We start from the raw sequence: 20,588 nt of genomic DNA on the forward strand, positions 1-20,588 counted from the left end.
TTAGTCTATATAATGGACAACACAAATATAACCACATACCACATTATTTGATAGAATATGAGTATTCTATGATATAGATTATTTCTGTACATGCATAGGAGTTGGAAAATAATATGACAAATTGTTTTTGGTATCTGCTTGGTTAATAAGTTTAGAATTTTGTAATTAAATGACATTAGAACTAATATTCGTAATGCTGGCATAAATACTGATTACCAGTTAAAATTACCTTCTATCTCTTTGGCGTCATACCATTATTAAGCTCCCCATCCTCTGTGTAAACCAGCCAACCCCTATAAAATACATTCAGCTCATCAAACAAAGCATTGAGATGTCTATGTTCAAACTACAGAAATTTATCAGACCTCAGTATTTATTGCTGTCTTGGCAAATTTCAAACTTTTAAGCCCAAAGCAAGCTTTACTGAATGATGTACTGAACCTAATTATGTACCAACCTTTGAAAATGTTTGTCATTAACTCTGTCATTAATATCACAAGAACACAGTGTGAGGTCTTATTTATTAACTTCTACAAGATGATATTCAGCATAAAACTTTTCTTAACATCAAAAATAAATCTTTTTCTTATGTTGTGTCAATCATCATGAAACTACTATGGTCATATCAAAATTCTTATACTATAAACATAGAAAATTGGATAATTGTTCTGTGCTCTCAGCTGAAATAATTAAACAAATTATCAAATGTTTCCAAACTGTTCTGTATCATCACAGCCATATATTAGAGCATGCTGACCAACAGTTTTTCAGATGACTCATATTTACAAATAGCTCTGGGAGAATAATTTCTACTATAATTAACAGTACCTTTTTACAAACTTATTGCAGGTAATGTGATTTTTTTAGGCAATATTTTTAGTAAACACAAAACTGCATTTCATGGCAGTATCACATATTTATTTGAATTATAATATTGATACTGCATTAGTTTTTCTATTTATTGTATTTCACAATGTCTCTTTTCCATATTACAGGCAGAGGCTGTACTACTTTTTTTTTTTTTTTTTTTACAAATTAGTGCCTTATTTGTTGGAATAGGAAATATTTCATACGCTAAAAATATCTGTAATAGGGGATCCCTGGGTGGTGCAGCTGTTTGGCGCCTGCCTTTGGCCCAGGGCGCGATCCTGGAGACCCGGGATCAAATCCCACATCGGGCTCCCGGTGCATGGAGCCTGCTTCTCCCTCTGCCTATGTCTCTGCCTCTCTCTCTCTCTGTGTGACTATCATAAATAAATAAAAATTAAAAAAATATCTGTAATAAATATGTAAAGTATGAAGAATATTGATAAAAACGAGTATCTGTGCACTAATAACCAACATTAAGAAATAGAACCCTGGGTTTTCTCACCTCTCCTAAAACACATTTAGCATTGTGTATTATACATAAAACTAATGCTATATATATATATATATAGTTTTATATGTTTAATCATATTACAATTTTAACTCTTATTAATTCACTAATAACTTAGATCATCTCAAAATAATGAGATTTGTTTTTACACTTTCTTCCCATTATAATTTTATTACTTTCTCTCTTCTATTGCTTAATCTAGATCCTTTAGAACTCTGTTAAATGAAACAATAAAAATATGAACATTTATCTTCTTGTTCCTGATTTTTATTTTTTTTTTAATTTTTAAATTTTTATTTATTTATGATAGTCACACAGAGAGAATGAGAGAGAGGCAGAGACACGGGCAGAGGGAGAAGCAGGCTCCATGCACTGGGAGCCCGATGTGGGATTCAATCCCAGGTCTCCAGGATTGCGCCCTGGGCCAAAGGCAGGCGCCAAACCACTGCACCACCCAGGGATTCCTTGCTCCTGATTTTTAAAATGAGATTTTTAATGTTTCACCATTAAACATAATGGTATTTTGAGATTATCTTTATAATGTACTATAAATTATGAACATGTATTGAATTTTATGAATGTTTTTTCTATACCTACTGAAATTTTTCTGTGATTAAAATTTTTCTTCTTTAACCTTTAAATTTAATGAGTTGCATAAACAGATTTTCAATTGTTAAACTTTTCATTCATGGGACAAAATTAACTTACTGTAAAAATTTTTTTTAATATATTGCTGGATTTAATAGTCATTTGTTTAGGATTTTTGCATCTATGCTCTGGAATAACATTGGTCCCTAAATTTGTTTACTTACCTTTTTTTTAGTCCAGTTTTGTTAGCAGGGTATTTATAACTTCACAACTGGATTGGAAGAATGTTTCTTCATTTTCTATTCTCTGAAAAAAATATATTTTAATTAATTTTCTTAAATGTTTTGGTGAACTTATGTCTTAATTTTTAGAGAAACACTTGATATAAGTTATTGGTTATAGGACTACTTAGGCTTTCTGTTTATTCTTAATTTACTATTGGCAAGTTACAGTTTTTTCTTTTAAGAATTTGTTCATTTGGTTAAATCTTAAATATATTGACACAACACTGCTAATACCTTTTCCTTTTATATCTCTCTACATGCAGTTATTCCTCCTTTATATTCATAATATTGTATTTTTTTTCTGTTTCTTCTGCCTTGTTGATCAGTTTTGCCAGATGTGTTCAATTTGTGCGAAACTTTTCAAAGTGGTAATTTCTGATCTTTTTAATTATCTCTAGAGTTTGTTGTTGTTGTTGGTCTGTTTTCTATTTTAATAATTTCAGATATTATTACAGCTTCTCTTCCTTCTACTTTCTTTGGGTTTGTTTTTCCACATATTCTTAATTTGGATGCTGAGATAACTATTTTTTAGATCTTTTCTAATATAATTATTTAAATATATAATTTAATTACATATTAAATATATTAAAATATTTAAATTATTATATTTACATAATATATAAAATAAATATATAATTTATCATATATTGAAATATATTAAAATCATTAAATATAAATGTATTTTAAATATTTAAATATAATTTAAATAATTTTGTTTATTATAATTATTTAAAATTACAAATTTCCCGTGAGATATCATAGATAAAATAAAATGGATTAGACTGTCAAATCAGACCCATTTGAAGCAGAGATTTACTCAACTGTTCTGTGTAATACTGTTTAACTTTTAAAAACTTATACTCACATATCATAAAATTCACCTCTTTAAAGTGTACAATTCAGTGTTTTTAATATAATCACAAAGTTGCGTGACTATCAATGGTATTTAATTCTAGAATACTTGCATAACCCCTAAGAGAAGCCCTATACCATTACCAGCCACTCTTTATTCCCCATCCACCCAGCCCCTATGTGCCTTGGTAGGGATATCACAGGACTGGTGTGTGTTGATTACTTTCTGCTGAAAACGGGTACCACAACCACCCTGGAGGACACCCACAACATGCAGTTGATGAAGTTCAGTGTAAGGCCTGTCATCACCTTCGCAGTGGAGGCCAAGAACCCTGCAGACCTGCCCAGGCTGGTGGAGGGCCGAGGCAGCTAGCCAAGACGGACCCCACGGCACAGTGCATCATTGAACAGTGAGTCCTGGGAGCACCCAATCGCGAGTGCCAGTGAGCTAGCTGCGTTTGGGGACCTGCCTAAAGAACCTGGAGGAGGAAGGACCACACCTGCATTCTCATCAAGAAATCCGACCTAGAGTCAAAGGTGCTCTGCCTATCCCAAAGCTCCAAATAGATACACTCTGCTGTACCTGAAGGTGTGGCCCCTCCCGGACCACCTGGCAGAGGACAGCAATCGGGTTGAGGTGTGGCGCCGCCAGTAATTGAAGTAGCGGTACCCTGCCTAGACCCACAGGTTCCGGTTGGTGTTCTTGGCCTGATGGCATTGGCCCAACATCTTCAACATCACCAGAACTGTACAGTACCTTGGCAAAGAAAAGGAGACCACGGTGGCTGGATGCCAGTGGGGCTGCCATGCCAGGAGAACGTGCGAGGCGTGGGCTTTGACTTCTACGATGTGGCTCTGTACAAGGACACCATCCCGACCACCCCACCGGTGGCACCGTCTTTGCTGCAGCACACGGACAGCCGGCACCAGCCTATCCACCCGGCGGAGCTTCAGCGGCTGGAGGAACTGGCTGGCGGCCTCTACAGTGTCTTCAACAGGAAGGAGGGCCACGTGTTCGAGGAGTCCCAGGTGGCTGGCACTTCCATGTGTATCGTGAAGGCCTATTGCTCCTCAAGGAGTCCTTTGCTTTACTGCTGACCTGAGTGGAGGCCAAGCCTCCCCCAACTGCATGGTTGGCAACCGGCAGATGCTGCCCAGGGACCCCTTGGACCACAGCGGCCGCCCCAAGCCAAGCACAGCGGAGTCGCGCAAGCGCAAAGCCCTGTACAAGGGCCTCTCAGCCCCACGTGACTTCCCGGACAAATTGTGGGCGGGGCTCCCGGCAGCACCCGCGCCCCGCTTTCAGGGACCGGAGCAGCCGCGAGCAATGGCGGCCGCCTCAGGGCGTTTGCCGACTGCTGGAGCCCTGTGTGGCACGGCCTGTCAGCTTTCCGCGCCCCTCTCGGTGCCGTCACTCAGCATAAGCCCTGTGGTCGTTTCTTTCAGTATTTATCTCAGGATTTCAGAGGTAACAGAAATGCCCTCACAGCCAGGATTTATTTGCCCAGGAAAGCTGGGAGAGGCCGGATGGAACACCGTTCTGGACATTGCATATGAAAGAATCTGTGGAATAGTTGGCTTTGTGCGTCTGTCTTCTATTAAACTAGAAAAACTTCTGGTTTTGGAATTTCAAGGTTCAATTTTATGGCTGAATAGTATTACGTTGTATGCATATTCCACATATTGTTTATACATTCGTCACTAGATGGATATTTGTGTTTCCTCTTTGGGGCTCTCATGAATAACGTTCTTAGTATTTGAGTACAAGTTTTTATGGGGGCATATGTTTTTATTCCTGTTGGGTATACACATAGGACTGGAATTGCTGGGTCATTTGGTAACTTGATGTTTAACTTTCTGAGTAATTGCCATTTTTTTTTCCCCCGTAGCAGCTACAGTATTTTACATTCCAAATAGTATGTGAGGATTCCAGTTTTTCCCTTGTCAAAGCCTGTTATAGTCTGGGTTTTGTTTTTGTTTTTGGTTGTTTTTTAAAATTATTATAGCCATCCCTAGCGGCTGTGAAGTGACGTTTCTTTTTTTTTTTTTAATTTTTTATTTATTTATGATAGTCACACACAGAGAGAGAGAGAGAGAGAGAGAGAGAGGCAGAGACCCAGGCAGAGGGAGAAGCAGGCTCCATGCACCGGGAGCCCGACGTGGGATTCGATCCCGGGTCTCCAGGATCGTGCCCTGGGCCAAAGGCAGGCGCTAAACCGCTGCGCCATCCAGGGATCCCTGAAGTGACGTTTCATTGTGGTTTTGGTTTGCATTTCTCTAATGACTTGTCATGGGAAGATCTTTAAGTGTGCATTTGTCTATCTTTGGAGAAATGTCTGTTTAAATCTATTGCAATTTTTAAATTGAGTTGTCTTTTCTTTTTTTATTCTTGAGTTGCAGGAATTCTTTATGTATGTATTTCAGACACTAGATTTTTACCAGTACATGATTTGTAAATGTTTTCCTCCCTTTTTTTTTTTTTTTAAGATTTTATTAATTCATGACAGACACAGAGATAGAGAGGCAGAGACATAGGCAGAGGGACTCCATCCCAGGACCCCTGGGATCACACAACCACTGAGTCAACCAGGCATCCCTGATTTGCAAATATTTTCACCCATGGTAGGGGTTGTATTTTCATTTTCTTGATAGTGTCCTCTGTAGGACAAAAATTTTATTAGATGAAGCCAATTGGTCTGCTTTCTTAAAATTGCTTGTTCCTTTGATAACACATTAAAGAAATTATTGCCTAATCCAAGATTACAAATATTTACATCTGTTTTCTTCTAAGAGTTTTATAGTATTAGCTCTTGCACGTAAGTTTATGATGCATTTTGAGTTAATTCCTGAGTATGATTTATAGTAGGAGTCAAAATTCTTTCTTTTGTATGTATATCTCCAGTAGTCCTAGTACCATATGTTGAAAAAAAAAGACTTTTTTTTCCCTCATTGAATAGTCTTGGCACCCTTGTAAAAATCAACAGACCACAAATAATGGGTTTATTTCATGAATCTCATGTTCGCTTCAGCAGCACGTATACCAAAATATTTCATGAATCTAAATTCTACTCCACTGAGCTATGTGTCCACTTTTATGCAGTACCACACTGTATATTATAGCTTTGTAGTAATTTTTAAAACCAGAAGTGTGATTTCTCCAACACTGTTCTTTTTAGCTAATCTGAGTCTCTTGCATTTCCACGAATGTTAGGATCAGTTTGACAATTTCGGGGGCGGGGGAGGGAGGGGAAGCCTGCTGGAATTTGATAGGAATTACATTGAATCTATACATCAATTGTAGGGATTTTGGCATCTTAACAAGATTATGTCTTTGAGAATACTTATCAGGGTATCATTGTATTTACTTAGGCATTAATTTTTTTTTTTTTTTTTTTTGCAAATAATGATTTGTAGATTTTTGTGAAGAAGTCTTGCACTTGTTAACTTTATTCCCAAACAGCATCTTTTTGATGCTGTTTATTTCATTTTTTTTGTGTGTGTAGTTATTGTGACTAAAAATCTCTGGAACAATATTGAAAAGAAGTGGCAGAATGTAGATATGCTTGTCTTTTTTCCTGATCTCAGGGGAAAATTTATTTTTTACTATAAAGTGTGGTTAACTGTGGATTTTTCACAAAGATTCTTTATCCTGTTGAAGAAGTTTCTCTCTATTCCTATTTTTTTGTGTGTGTTTTTACCATGAATCTGCATCTATTGAAATGCTTGTGTGGTTTCTTCCCTTTATTCTGTTAATATAGTATATTGCATTCATTGATTTTCATATGTTGGAACATTTCTAGGATAAATCTCACTTGGATATGGTGTATAATCCTTTTTTATATTGTTGGATATAGTTTGGATTTGGCTGGTATTTTGTAAGGGTTTATCTCCTAATATTTTTTCTTTCTCCTTGGATTTAGTTTGCTCTTTTTTTTTCTTAGGATGTGACATAAGACTATTAATTCAAGTTCTTTTTTTTTTCATATAGACATATATAGCTACGTATTTCCCTCTATTGACTTTACTTATTTTTTACTATATGTGTAAAAGTTATATGTTTAGTTGCATTTTCTTTTTGTTTTCATTTATGTCAAAGTATTTTATCATTTCCCTTGTGATTTATTTTTTTGACCCATAATTTATTTACAGTTCACATATTTGAAAATTTCCCAAATTTCCTTTGGTTACAGATTTCTATTTTGGACATTGTAGTCAAAGAAGATAGACTTTGTAAGATTTCATCACTTATTCAAATGTATTGAAACTTATTTATGGCATAATATGTGCTTTTATCGAGGATGTTCTATATGCACTTGAGAAAAATGTGTTTTCTGCTCTTAGTGAAATATTTATACAGTTGTTTCTTAGGTCTAGTTGGTTTATCACGTTTTCAAAACTACTGTTTACTTGTCTATCTTCTGTCTAGTCGTTTCATCTGTTATTTAAATTGGGCAGTTGAAGTCTCCCACTGTTGTTGAATTGTCTATTTCTTCCTTCAGTTATGTCAGCTTTTACTTCATTTTGAGGCTCTGTTGTTAGGTTATATATGTTTATAATTGTTGTAGCTTCGTGATAGATTGACCCTCTTACCATTATAAAATGTCCTTTATTTCTAGTAATAATTTTTGTCTTAAAGTCATCGTGTGCAATTTTATGCAGAAACATTCCTTTATGATTCTTTCAAATTTTTTTTTCTTTCTCAGTAAAAACGGTATATGTTTACATTTTTTTCAGTATAATTCTTATATGGTTACTCTTTGGATAAATTTAGATCATTCATATATATTAGTGTTATTTGGCTAGCGCTATCTTCTATCATATTTTAACTTTTTCAACACTTGTATCTCTTATGTTTTGCATATTTTTGCTATGAATTTCCTTTTGCCTATTCGATCCTGGGACTCCAGGATCACGCCCTGGGCCTAAGGCAGGCGCTAAACCACTGAGCAACCCAGGGATCCCATATTTCCTATTTCATAATTTGCATATAATGAAATGCTCAGGCTTTAAATTTGTAATTTAATGTATTTTGATAAATGTATACTTGGTAAATATAGAACCACTGCCCATTTTTGGATAAAAAAGATTTTCATTACCCTAGAAAGTTTCTCACCTACCTTAGGCAACCACTGTTCGTTACCTATCACAGTTTAGTTTAGTTTTTTTAATCTCAAATGATGGAATTATGAAATATCCATTTTGTTGTTCTGATTATTTTTGCTCAATGTATTTTTGAGACTTACCAGTGTTATTCTGTGTATTAGTGGTTCATATATATATTTTTTTTACTGCTTAGCGTTATATTCTTGTGTGACTACACTGTATGTTTTGAAATTTAATTTCCTAATGATGGACATTTAGGTTGTTTCCAATTTGTACTGTTAGGAGTAAAGCTATTAACATATTCTCAAATAATTTTTTTATGGACCTACACTCTCATTTACCATGAGTTAAAGTTTAGCACTCTTTTTACATCATAGAGTAGACATGTTTAACTTTATAAGAAACTGTCAAATATATTTGAGAATTTTTAAGCACTTCAGAAATTGCGAAATAAAATACAAGATTTCTCATTTGTCTCTACATTCCTCTTTCCAAACTTAATGGGTCCTAATTACATGTATAAATACCTATCAACACATACATATATCCTTTAGATATATACACAGAAATGGGATTACTGTATCACATGAAGTTCTGTTTTCATTTCTTGGTAATATTTTCTGTAATGGCTATACAGTATAAATTTATGTTTGCACCAACAGTGCATTAGGATTTCCTTTTATCTCTACATTTGATACCTCTTGTCTTTTTGATAATAACCACTATAACAGATATGAGGTAATAGCTCATGGTGGTTTTGATTTATATTTCCCTGATGATTAGTACTATTGAATACCTTGTCATGCACTTGTCCATTTGTATGTCTTCTTTGGAACAATGTCTACTCAGGGTCTTTGCCATTTTAAAATTGGATTTTTTTATGCTATTGAATTGTATGACTTCCCTATATATTTTGGATAGTAATGACTTACCAGATAGATGTTTTGCAAGTATTTCCTCCCATTCTATAGGTTGACTTTTTCATTGTTATTTCTTTTGCTGTGCAGAAGCTTTTAAGATTGATGTAGTTCCACTTACTAATTTAAGTTTTAGTTGCTTGTGCTTTTGGTTTTTGTCATATTGAAATAACCCTTAGACAATGTTAATTCCAATGTCAAGGAATCTTTTTCACATATTTTCTTTTAGGAGTTTATATGGTTTCAGATCTTACATATTAGTGTTTAATCCATTCCAAGTTAATTTTTCCTGAGTTGTGTAAAGAAGGTGTCTGGTGTCATTCCTTTGCATATGAATATCTAGTTTTCCTAGCTTGTTTCCTTCCTTCCTTCCTTGATAAATCTTTCTTGGTTTATTTTTATTGAAGTGTAACTTTCATTTACAGTGTTATATTAGTTTCAGGTGTACAATATAGTGATTCAGCAGGTCCATGCATCACCTGGTTCTCATCACAAGTGCCCTCCTTAATCTCCATCACCTATTTAATGCTCCCGCCCCCATCTTCTCTGGTAACCATCAGTTTGTTCTCCATAATTGAGAGTCTGTTTCTTTGTCTCTCTCTCTTTTTCCTTCTGTCATTTGTTTTGTTTCTTAAATTACACATGAGGGAAATCTTACAATATTTGTCTTTTTGTGACTGATTTATTTCCTTAGCATTATGCTCTCTGGCTCCATCCATGTTGTTGCAAATGGCAAGATTTCATTATTTATATGGCTGTATAGTATTATAATAAAGTAATGGTATTTATGGCTGAATGTATACCACATCTTCTTTATCCATTGATTTGATGGACAATTGGGCTGCTTCCATATCTTGACTATATAAAAAATGCTATAAGCAGAGCAGTGCATGTATTCCTTTAAATTAGTGTTTTTGTATTCTTTGGGTAAATTCTCAGTAGTGAGATTACTGGATTGTAGGGTATTCTATTTTTAACTTTTTGAGGAACCTCCATACTGTTTCCTACAGTGGCTGCGTCAGTTTGCATTCCTACCAGCAGTGCACAAGGGTTCCTTTTTCTCCATATCTTCACCAACACCTCTTGTTTCTTGTGTTTTTTATTTTGTTTTTAAGATTTTATTCATGAAAGACACACAGAGAGGAAGAGACATAGGCAGAGGGAGAAGCAGGCTCCCTGTGGGGAGCCGGATGTGGGACTAGATCCTCGGACTCTAGGATTACACCTTGAGCCAAAGGCAGACACTCAGCCACTGAGCCACCCAGGCGTCCCCCCGCCCCCACCTTTTTTTAATTAGCCATTTAGACAGGTGTGAGGGGATATCTTACTCTAGCTTTGATTTGCATTTCACTGATTATCATTGATGTTGAACATCTTTCATATGTCTGTTGGCCATCTGTATGTCTTCTTTGGAGAAATATTTTCATGTATTCTGTCCATTTTTTTATTTGGGTAATTTATTTTTTGGTTGTTGAGTTTTATATATTTTGCATACTAACCCTTTACCAGATATGTCATTTACAAATATCTTCCCCCATTCAGTGGTTTCCTTTTAGTTTGTTGATTCTTTCCTTTGCTGTGCAGAGCTTTTTTTTTTTTATTTTTGATGTAGTCACAATAGTTTATTTTTTGCTTTTCTTTTTCTTTCCTCAGAAGAAATATGTAGAAAAACGTTGCCACAGCCAAATAAAAGAAGTTACTGCCTTTGTTTTTCATGCACTTATAAATGGGATTGTTTCTCTTTCTGCTGCTTCTTATTGGTGTATAGAAATGCAACAGATTTCTGTGCGTTGATTTTATCATCCATTTTTATTTTTTCCTGAGACTTTACTGACTTGCTGTAGCTAAAACTTGCAATACTGTGTTGAATAAAAGTGGTAAGAGTGGACATCCTTGTATTGTTCCTTATGTTGGGAGAAAAGCTCTCAGTTTTCCCCATTGAGGATGATGTTTGCTGTAGGTTTTTCATATGTGGCCTTTATTATGTTGAGGTGTGTTCCCTCTAAATCTACTTTGTTAGAAATTTTTATCATGAATGGATGTTGTGCTTTGTCAAATGCTTTTTCTGCATCTATTGAAATGATCATATGGTTTTAATCCTTTCTCCCTTGCATCCCAAAAATAATCCCACTTGGATTGTGGTGAAGGATTTTTTTTAATGTACCGTTGAATTTCGTTTCCTAGAATTTTTTTTTAATGTACTGTTGAATTTAGTTTCCTAGTATTTCATTGACAATTTTTGCGTCTATGTTCATCAGGAATATTGGCCTATAGTTCTCCTTTTTAGTGGTGTCTGTGTGATTTTGGTATCAGGATAATGCTGTCCTTATAAAATGAATTTGGAAGTGTTCCTTTCTTTTCTATTTTTTGGAATAGTTTAAGAAGAATAGGTATTAACTCTTCTTTAAATGTTTGGTAGAACATTGGTGAAGCCATCTGATCGTCGACCTTTGTTGGAAGTTTTTTAATTACTGATTTAATTTCTTTACTGGTTATTGGTCTATTCAAATTTTCTATTTCTTGTTTCAGTTTAGGTAGTTTATATGTTTCTGAGATTTTATCTATATCTTCTAGGTTGTCCAGTTGGTTGGTATGTAGATTTTCATAATAATCTCTTATAATCTGTTGTATTTTCTGTGTTGTTGGTTGTTATTTCTCCTCTCTCATTTGTGACATTGAGTCCTTTCTCTTTTCTTTTTGATAAGTCTGGCTAGAGGTTTATCAATTTTACTAATATTTTAAAGAATCAGCTCCTGGTTTCATTGATCTGCTCTATTTTTCTTTTTTAGTTCTATATCATTTTTCTTTCTGCTGTTTATTATTTGCTTCCTTTTGCTGATTTTATGTTTTATTGTTATTTTACTACCTTGTAAGTTTAGATTGTTTGATTTTTTTTTCTTGCTTCTTGAGGAAAGTCCTGCATTGCTCTAAACTTGCCTCTTAGAACTATTTTTGTTGCATCTCAAGGGTTTTTGGGCCATTGTGTTTTCATTTTCATTTGTTTCCATGTACTTTTTTATGTCTTCTTTTATTTCCTGGTTGACATATATTCACTGTTTAGTGACGTATTATGTAGCCTTCAGGTATTTGTGGTTTTTTTCAGGTTTTTTCTTGTGGGTGGCTTTTAGATTCATAGCTTTGTGGTCAGAAAAGATACATGGTATGACTTCGATATTCTTGATTTTATTCAGGCTGGTTTTGTTGGCTAATATGTGACCTATTCTGGAGAATGTTCATGCACACTTCAAAAGAATTTATATTCTGCTGTTTTAGGGTGGAAAGTTCTGAATATATCTGTTAAATCCATCTGTCCAGTATGTCTCTCAAAGCCATTGTTTTCTTGTTGATTTTCTGTTTAGATGATCTGTCCATTGATGTAAGTGGGGTGTTATTGTACCCTACTATTATTGTATTATTATCAATAGTTCCTTTATATTTGTTATTAACTGTTTTATGTATTCGGGTATTCCTCATGTTGGGTTCATAGACATTTACAGTTGTTATATCTTCTTATTGAATTGCCTCCTCTATTATTATATAGTATCCTTCTTTGTCTCTTGGTACAGTCTTTGTTTTAAAGTCTATTTTGGTGAAATAAGTATTGCTACTCAGCTTTGTTTTGACACCATTTACATGATAGTTATTTCCCCATCCTCTCACCCTTTTTTAAGATTTTATTCATTCATTCATTCATTCATTCATTCATTCGAGACACAGAGAGGCAGAGATATAGAGCAGACAGAGAAGCAGGCCCCTCGCAGGGAGCCTGATGTGGGATCCCGGGATCATGCCCTGAGCTGAAGGTAGGCATGCCATGGCTTAGCCACTCAGGCCTTCCTCCATCCCCTCACTTTGAATCTGCAGAGGTCTTTGGGTCTAAAATGAATCTCATGTAGATAGCATGTAGATGGGTCTTATTTTTTTTTCCAGTCTTTACCCCATGTCTTTTGATTGGAGCATTTAGTCCATTTACATTCAAAGTAAGTATTGATATTTATTTCTTACTATTTTATTACTTGTGGGTTTTGTTGAAGATTTCCTCAGTAACTTTCTTGTCTTTTTCTCTTTCAGGTTTGTTGTTTTTTCTTTATTGATATATTTGGATTTCTTTTTTTTTATTCTTTGCTTGTTTATTAGTGGTTTTTGATATATTGTTACCATTAGGGTTGTATAATACCTCCTCTGTGTATAGCAGTCTGTATCAAGTTGATGATAGCTTAAAATTTGAAACCATTCTTTACTATCCTCCCCATGTTTTAGGTATGTGGTGTCATATTTTATATCCTTTTCTTTATGAGCTCCTTAACTGATTTTTTTACAGTAACTTTTCATTTTCACTGCTTTGTGTTTCCTCCTTTATACTGTCACTTTGGTCTCTCTTTCCTATGAAAAGAGTCCCCTTTAGTGTGTCTTGCAGGGTGGGTTTACTGGTCACAAACCCCTTTGTTTGTGAAACTCTGTCTTTCCTTCTATTCAGAATGAAGCCTTGCTGGATAGAGTATTCTTGGCTACAGATTTTTACGATTTAGCACTTTGAATATATCATGCCACTCTCTTCTGGCTTGCAACTTTTCTGTTGAAAGATCTCCTGCTGGCCTTATGTTTTCTCTTGTAAGTTAATCACTTCTTTTGTCTTGTTGCTCTTAAGATTTTATCTGTATCACTATATTTTGTAAGTTTAATTGCATTATGTCTTGGTGTGGGTCTGCTTTTACTGATTTTGATGGGAATTCTCTGTGGCTTCTGGATCTGGATATCTGTTTACTTTCCCAGATTAGGGATGTTCTCAGCTATTATTTCTTCACAGAAACTCTCAGCTGCTTTTTCTCTCTTTGCTTCTGAGACTCCTAAAATACAAATTTATTAATTATATTTGATGGAGTAACTGAGTTCCCTAAATCTATTTTCATTTTGTTTATTTATTTATTTTTCTCTCTTTTGTTAAGCTTGATTACTTTCCAGTACTCTGTGTTGTAGGCCACTAATTCATTCCTCTGCTGCTTTCATCCTACTATTCATTTCCTCAAGCATTTTTTTCATTTCATTTGTTGAGCCCTTTATCTTTGCTACCTTATTCCTTATCTCTGTGTTGAGAGTCTCATTCATGTCTTCCACTCTTTTCTCAAGTCCAGTATCCTTATGATCATTGCCGCCCCACCCCCACCCCGAGCAGGTCTACTTGTGTCCCACTAACACCAGAGTGAGCAAAGACAGCCCACAACAGGCAAGAGAGTCAGTGCAGACAAATGCACTGAAAGCAAAAGTAACTCAGACACAATAGTAGGGCATAAGCACCACACATAAGATACTCTCCTGAATTGCCAGGTGAACAGGAGACATTGCACTGCAGGTCATTCCAAGAGCTCCTCTTCATAAGGTCATTACTTTCAAGAGCAGAAAATTTAGCTGACTTTCTTAACACAGAGAAACAGACACAGGAGAGGGAGACAAAATGAGGAGAGAGAGAAGTTTATCCCAAATGAAGGAACAGGACAAAACCCTAGCTAGAGATTTAAGCAAACAGATATAAATAACATGCCTGATAGATAACATGCCTTAAGATAGATCTTAAGGCAAGGATTTTAAGGAATGTGGGACTGGGGTGTGCCTAACACCGTTTGTGGAAGAGACTGTCCCATCTTCTTTGTCAACTATTAGTTGATCATATATGCATGGGTTTTTTTCTGGGTTCTCTGTTCTGTTCTGTTGATTTTTGTATCTACTTTTATGCCAGTACCACACATTCTTGATTGTTATAGCTTTGTAATATAGTTTGAAATAATGAAGTGTGATGCCTCCAGCTTTATTCTTTTCTTCTCATAATTCCTTTGGCTCTGCAGAATTTTTTGTGGACCCATAAGAATTTAGGATTTTTTTTTCTGTTTCTATGGGAAATGCCATTGGATTTTGTTAGAGTTTGATTGGACACATTAACAAAATTTACTCTGCTGATCCAGGAGCACTGGATATCTTTCCATATCCATATTCATCAATTTCTTTCATCAGTGTCTTATAGTTTTTAATGCATAAATCTTTATTATTTTGGTTAAATTTATTCCCAAGTATTTTATTCTTTTCATGCTGTTGTATTTGTGTCAGCCTTGCACAGGGGCCATGGTAATCTCCTCTGTATTGTTCCAATTTTAGTATATGTGCTGTGGAAGCAAGCACTCTACATGGGATTGTTCTGTTTGATAGAAGTATAGCTACCTCTAATCTCTTTACATTTGCATGGAATATATTTTTCTGTCTCTTCACTTTGAGCCTTTATGTGTCTGTAAAACTGAAGTGAGTCTTTAGTAGTATGTGATTGGGTCTTTTTAGAAAAATACATTTAGCCACTCTATGCCATTTGTTTGGAGAACTTAATCCATTTATATTTAAAATGACTATTGGTAGGTAGGGACTTAATAATACCATCTTGTTGATTGTTTGCTGTCTATTTTAACCTTCTTTTGTTCATTTTTTCCTTTCTTGCTGTCTTATGAATTGATGATTTTCCATAGTGGTATATTCTGATTCCCTTCTCTTTCTCTTGTGTATCTACTATAGGTTTTGCTTTGTGGTTACCTTAAGGCTTACACAAAATATTTTGTAGTTATGGTAATATACTTTAAGCTAATTAACTACCTCAATCGTATACAAAAATTCTACCTTTTTATTCTTTTTTGTTTCTGATGTCACAGTTTACATCTTTTTTACATTATGTATACAGTAGTAAGTTGTTATAGCTATAGCTATTTTTCATATTTCTTTCATCTATATACTAGAGTTAAGCAGTTCGCATGCCACTATGTTATAGTATTGGAGTATTCTGAAATTGACATATACTTATTTTTACTGATTTGTTTTTCCAAATACTTTCATGTTATTAATTAAAGTCTTCATTTCAGCTTGAAAAGCTCCTTTCAGCATATGTTGTAAGGCAGGTTTGGTGGTGATAAACTCCCTCATCTCCTTTTGTCTGGGAAACACTTTCTCTCTCTTTCAATTTAGAAGGAAGACTTTGCTGACGAAGCTCGCAGGGTCCTCCACAAAGCAGGCCACTGAGAATTGTGATCACTTTCTCTGTAGGACTATATTGGTAGCCTTTGCCCTTCTTCCTTGTTTGAAGCCATTTCCACAATTCTTGCCTTTGCCTGCCTCTGAGTAAAGTGAAACCGAGCAGGTCTTTTATGCAGTTCCCTTTTTGAGTGGGGAAGCTATTCTCCTACCTTATTCGCCCTTCTCCAGTGAGTGGAACTATTTCAAGCTGGAGTATTCCCTCTTGGTGCTTAACAGTGTTGGCCTGGTGGATGGGATGATGCAGTCAAAATGAAGCTGTCTTCCTTCCCTTTTTGTGAGGTTATTCATGGGCTTTTTGTTCCATTGTGTTGCTGAAGTTTGTTGAAATCCATTCAAAATCCTGAGCTCTCTCAGAACTATTTTTGTTTGTTCATAGCCATGTAACTATTGAACTTTGTTGTAGGATGGAGGCTAGAGTCTCCTATTCCATTGTTTTGGTAATGTCACTGAACAGCCTCTCAGTGTTTGCTTTTAATAGCTAAATGCTATTTTGAATACCTTCTTTAGCTAGTTAACCCAATTAAAGTACCAGAGAAAACATTTAAATAAACTCTACTGTGGGTTTTGGTTTAATACTTGAGTTATAGTTGCTTTTGCAAGGACAATACTTTTACAACACAGTTTTATGCGTTATTTTGCTTATTAAAAAATTATACTAAAAAATTTATATTAACTGCTCACTGAAATTTTTGTTTTCTTTTTAAAAGATAATGCCACATCACAAGCTTTGGTTCTATTTGGTGCCCCTAAGGAGGACATTGAGATTTTTCATGAAAATAAAATGACAAATACTGAAGGTAAGGACTGAATGTGAGTTATATAGTAATCTTTATAAACTTTATTTACATTTATTTATTAGGTTGTGATGTCCATGTTATATTTTTATTTAGAAATGAATCCTAGGGCAGCCCAGGTGGCTCAGCTGTTTAGTGCCTGCCTTTAGCCCAGGGCGTGATCCCGGGGTCCTGGGATCGAGTCCCATGTCGGGCTCCCTGAATGGAGCCTGCTTCTCCCTCTGCCTGTGTCTCTGCCTTTCTCTCTCTCTCTCTCTCTCTCTCTGTCTCTCATAAATAAATAAAATCTTAAATTAAAAAAAAAAGAAATGAATCCTAGATATCACTAATAGTTAACTTGGTAATTATATAATATTAAGAATAAAATATAATTATTTTATTAACAATATACTGTTATTAAGTTATAAAAATTGTTTATAATTTCAGAAATGTTGAATTTTTAAAATAAATATATATTATTTTTTACAAGTTTTTTTTTTTTAATTTTTAAAAAATTATTAATGAGAGACAGAGAGCATAGAAGAGACACAGGCAGAGAGAGAAGCAGGCTCCATGCATGGAGCCTGATGTGGGACTTGATCCCAGGTCTCCAGGATCAGGCCCTGGGCTTAAGGCGGTGCTAAACCGTTGAGCCACCTGGGCTGCCCAAATATATTTTTTTTATTAGTTATGCCAAGAGTAGCAGGTCTAGATTCTTTCTAGTTCTTTGGGGATATGTTTCTTAGAAGAAAAAGAAGCAAGGCTATGTTTTCGTGGTATAAAATCTAGCATTAAGAATCCATAAAATATTAGCCCTTGAAAGTGTTTCTAATATTGTAAGTAGAAAGAGGTAGAAAGAGATGATAACATGCATACATTTCATGTATAGGGGTTCATGCATATTTTCAGCTTATTTTGGTGGAGAACTCTATATTAATCAAAAAATTCTAATCTTGATTTCAAAAAACTTCTGCTCTGGAGATTTTCAACTTGACAGGATAAAATTGGAATAAGGTGCCATTCTGATTCTTTATTTCTCTCCAGTAGAAATGTTAATTAGAATTTTAAACTTCTGGCTTAGAGTTTATTGCCATAGTTTGGGACACACTTTTTAAAATATCAAATGATTGGCTTATGAAACAGACACAGAAATATACATGTGCTAGTAGGATATAGAGTTATTTAAGAATGATCCTTATATGGAATGTATAATCTTGCAAGCCAGGTAAAATATAACTATAAGCCAATTAGTACAACACAACAGAAAAGAATGGTTACAGAGAGTAATAGCAGAGATGGCACAAGGTAATTAAAAGGTTCAGTACCAAAAAAAAAAAGGTTCAGTACCTAATTCAGTGTGAGCTTGGAGTTTCCCCACTGCCAAACAATTCTTGAATACCATCTAGGTCCTATAATTCATCTCAGTTCTGATACTGTCTACTTACCTGGAGGTAGAGTCAGATTCCACAAGGTAAGAGCTTAGTACTGTAAGGCTGCCTCTTCCCCCATTGCAGAGGTCAATCCAAAACCCAGGTTGTCAACTGTGCTTCTGACCAAATACTATAGATTAGAGGTTCCAATGAACCCCTTCTCCTTGGGTTTACTAGAATGGCTCACAGAACTCAGAAAAGCATTTTTACTTACTGGGTTACTGATTTATTATAAAAGGAACAGCTTGATGAAGAGATGTATAAAGCAAAGTAGGTGCAGATCTTCCATGCTCTCTTTGAATTTGTATTCTTCCCGAATCTTCATGTATTCCCTAACCTGGAAGCTTTTCTTTTGGATTTTTATGGACACTTTTTCACATAGATATGGTTGATTACGTTATTGGACACTGTCAACTGATTCAGCCTCCTGGCCCTCTCCCTTCCCTGGCGGTTTGGAATGGAACTAAAATTTCCAATTCTCCAATCATGTTCCGACTTTACAATCATATTTCCTACTATTCTTTTGCTTGTCTTTTCATTTCTTATAATATCTTTTTGAGGAGTTGAGTGTTTTGTTTTTGTTGAAGTCTAACTTATTATTTTTCTCTCTAATGTTTCTCCCTCTCTTCATTCCTTCTTCCCTTTCTTCCTTCCTGTCTTCCTACCTGCCTGCTTGCACTTTAAAGATATTTTTCTATTATATCCTTGCCTGCATTTTTTTTTTTCTGATGAGAAATGTAACAGTCCATATCTATGTTACTTTTATGTCATGTTCCCTTTTGTTCTCTGGTTACTCTAAAGAATTCCTTTTAATTTTTATTTTATTTTTATTTTTATTTTTTTTAGTATTTCGACTGTGATACTCCCAGATATAGTTAGTTCTCTTGATATTTTAATTGTTTGGGATATACTGAGCTTACATGTGTTACTAAGTTTTTTTTTTTTTTTTTACCAAGTTATGAAATAATGTGGCCATTATTTCTACAAATACTTTTCACTCCAAATTTCTTTTTTTCAAGAACCTTAACCTTACACATGTTAGATTATTTGATTTTTGTCCCACAGCTTTTTGAGGATCTGTTTTTTTTTCTTCATTTTTCTTTCTGTTCTTCAGATTGGATGATTTCTGTCAATTCATCTATACATTCACTGACTGAGTCTTTACCAATATATCTTTTAATTTAAAATTTCATACCTTGAAGTTCTAGAATTTCCACTTGGTTCTTTTTCATAGTTTTCATTAAAAAATTTTTTATTTAAATTTAATTTGCCAACACCCAGTGCTCATCCCATCAAGTGCCCTCCTTAGTGCCCTTCACCCAGTCAACCCATCCCCCCATGCTCCCCTTCTGCAACACTTTGTTTCCCAGAGTCTGTCATTGGTTTGTCTTCTTCTCTAAGTTTTCCCCACTCAGTTTTCCTCCTTTCCCTTATAGTTCCTTTCACTATTTCTTATATTCCTTATATGAGTGAACCATATGATAATTGTCTTTCTCCAATTGACTTATGTCACTCAACATAATACTCTCCAGTTCTATCCACATTGAAGCAAATGGTGACTATTCGTCATTTCTGATGGCTGAGTAATATTCCATTGTATATATATATTCTTTATCCATTCATCTGTCGAAGGACATCGAGGCTCCTTCTGCAGTTCGACTATTGTGGACATTGCTGCTATGAACATTGGATGTTTCACTATATCAGTATCTTTGGGGTAAATACCCAGTAGTGCAATTGCTGGGTCATAGGGTAAATCTATTTTTAACTTCTTGAGGAACCTCCACACTGTTTTCCAGAGTGGCTGTACCAGTTTGCATTCCCACCAATAGTGCAAGAGGGCTCCCCTTTCTCCACATCCTCTCCAACATTTGTTGTTTCCCGACTTGCTAATTTTAACCATTCTCACTGGTGTGAAGTAGTGTCTCATTTTGGTTTTGATTTGTATTTCCCTGATGGCAAATGATGTGGAGCATTTTTCCATATGCTTGTTGGCCATGTGTAGGTCTTCTTTGGAGAACTGTCTTTTCATGTCTTCTGCCCATTTCATGACTGGATTGTCTATGTCTTGGGTGTTGAATTTGCTAAGTTCTTTATAGATCTTGGATACTAGCCCTTCATCTGATATGTCATTTGTCAATATCTTCTCCTATTCTGTAGGTTGTCTTTTAGTTTTGTTGATTGTTTCCTTCAAAACT

At 35.1% G+C, this 20,588-nt stretch overlaps 1 protein-coding gene, 1 long non-coding RNA gene and 1 other non-coding gene across 10 annotated transcripts in view; 1 reads left to right on the forward strand and 2 right to left on the reverse strand.

The window, feature by feature from the left end:
- Positions 1–4,335, reverse strand: part of LOC111096779 — a 77,392-nt gene extending 73,057 nt beyond the window's left edge. Inside the window, exons 1-2 of the long non-coding RNA XR_005362525.1 lie at positions 3,860–4,335; positions 2,191–2,272 (exon numbers count right to left, since the gene is read on the reverse strand). This is a non-coding gene — a long non-coding RNA (uncharacterized LOC111096779). The remainder of the gene's footprint in view (positions 1–2,190; positions 2,273–3,859) is intronic.
- The window catches only part of CCDC178 (coiled-coil domain containing 178), a 426,260-nt gene that overhangs the window by 25,772 nt on the left and 379,900 nt on the right, over positions 1–20,588 (forward strand). For all 8 annotated transcript variants that reach the window (XM_038543570.1, XM_038543575.1, XM_038543577.1 and 5 more), the window contains one exon: positions 16,895–16,984. In XM_038543570.1, coding sequence (XP_038399498.1) covers positions 16,895–16,984 — 90 coding nt within the window. The remainder of the gene's footprint in view (positions 1–16,894; positions 16,985–20,588) is intronic.
- On the reverse strand, positions 15,183–15,293 carry LOC119872783. The gene has a single exon (XR_005362799.1). It is a non-coding gene; the product is annotated as a U6 spliceosomal RNA (small nuclear RNA).

Source organism: Canis lupus, chromosome 7 (genome assembly GCF_011100685.1).
Source record: "Canis lupus familiaris isolate Mischka breed German Shepherd chromosome 7, alternate assembly UU_Cfam_GSD_1.0, whole genome shotgun sequence".
In the NCBI taxonomy this organism is placed as follows: Eukaryota; Metazoa; Chordata; class Mammalia; order Carnivora; family Canidae; genus Canis; species Canis lupus.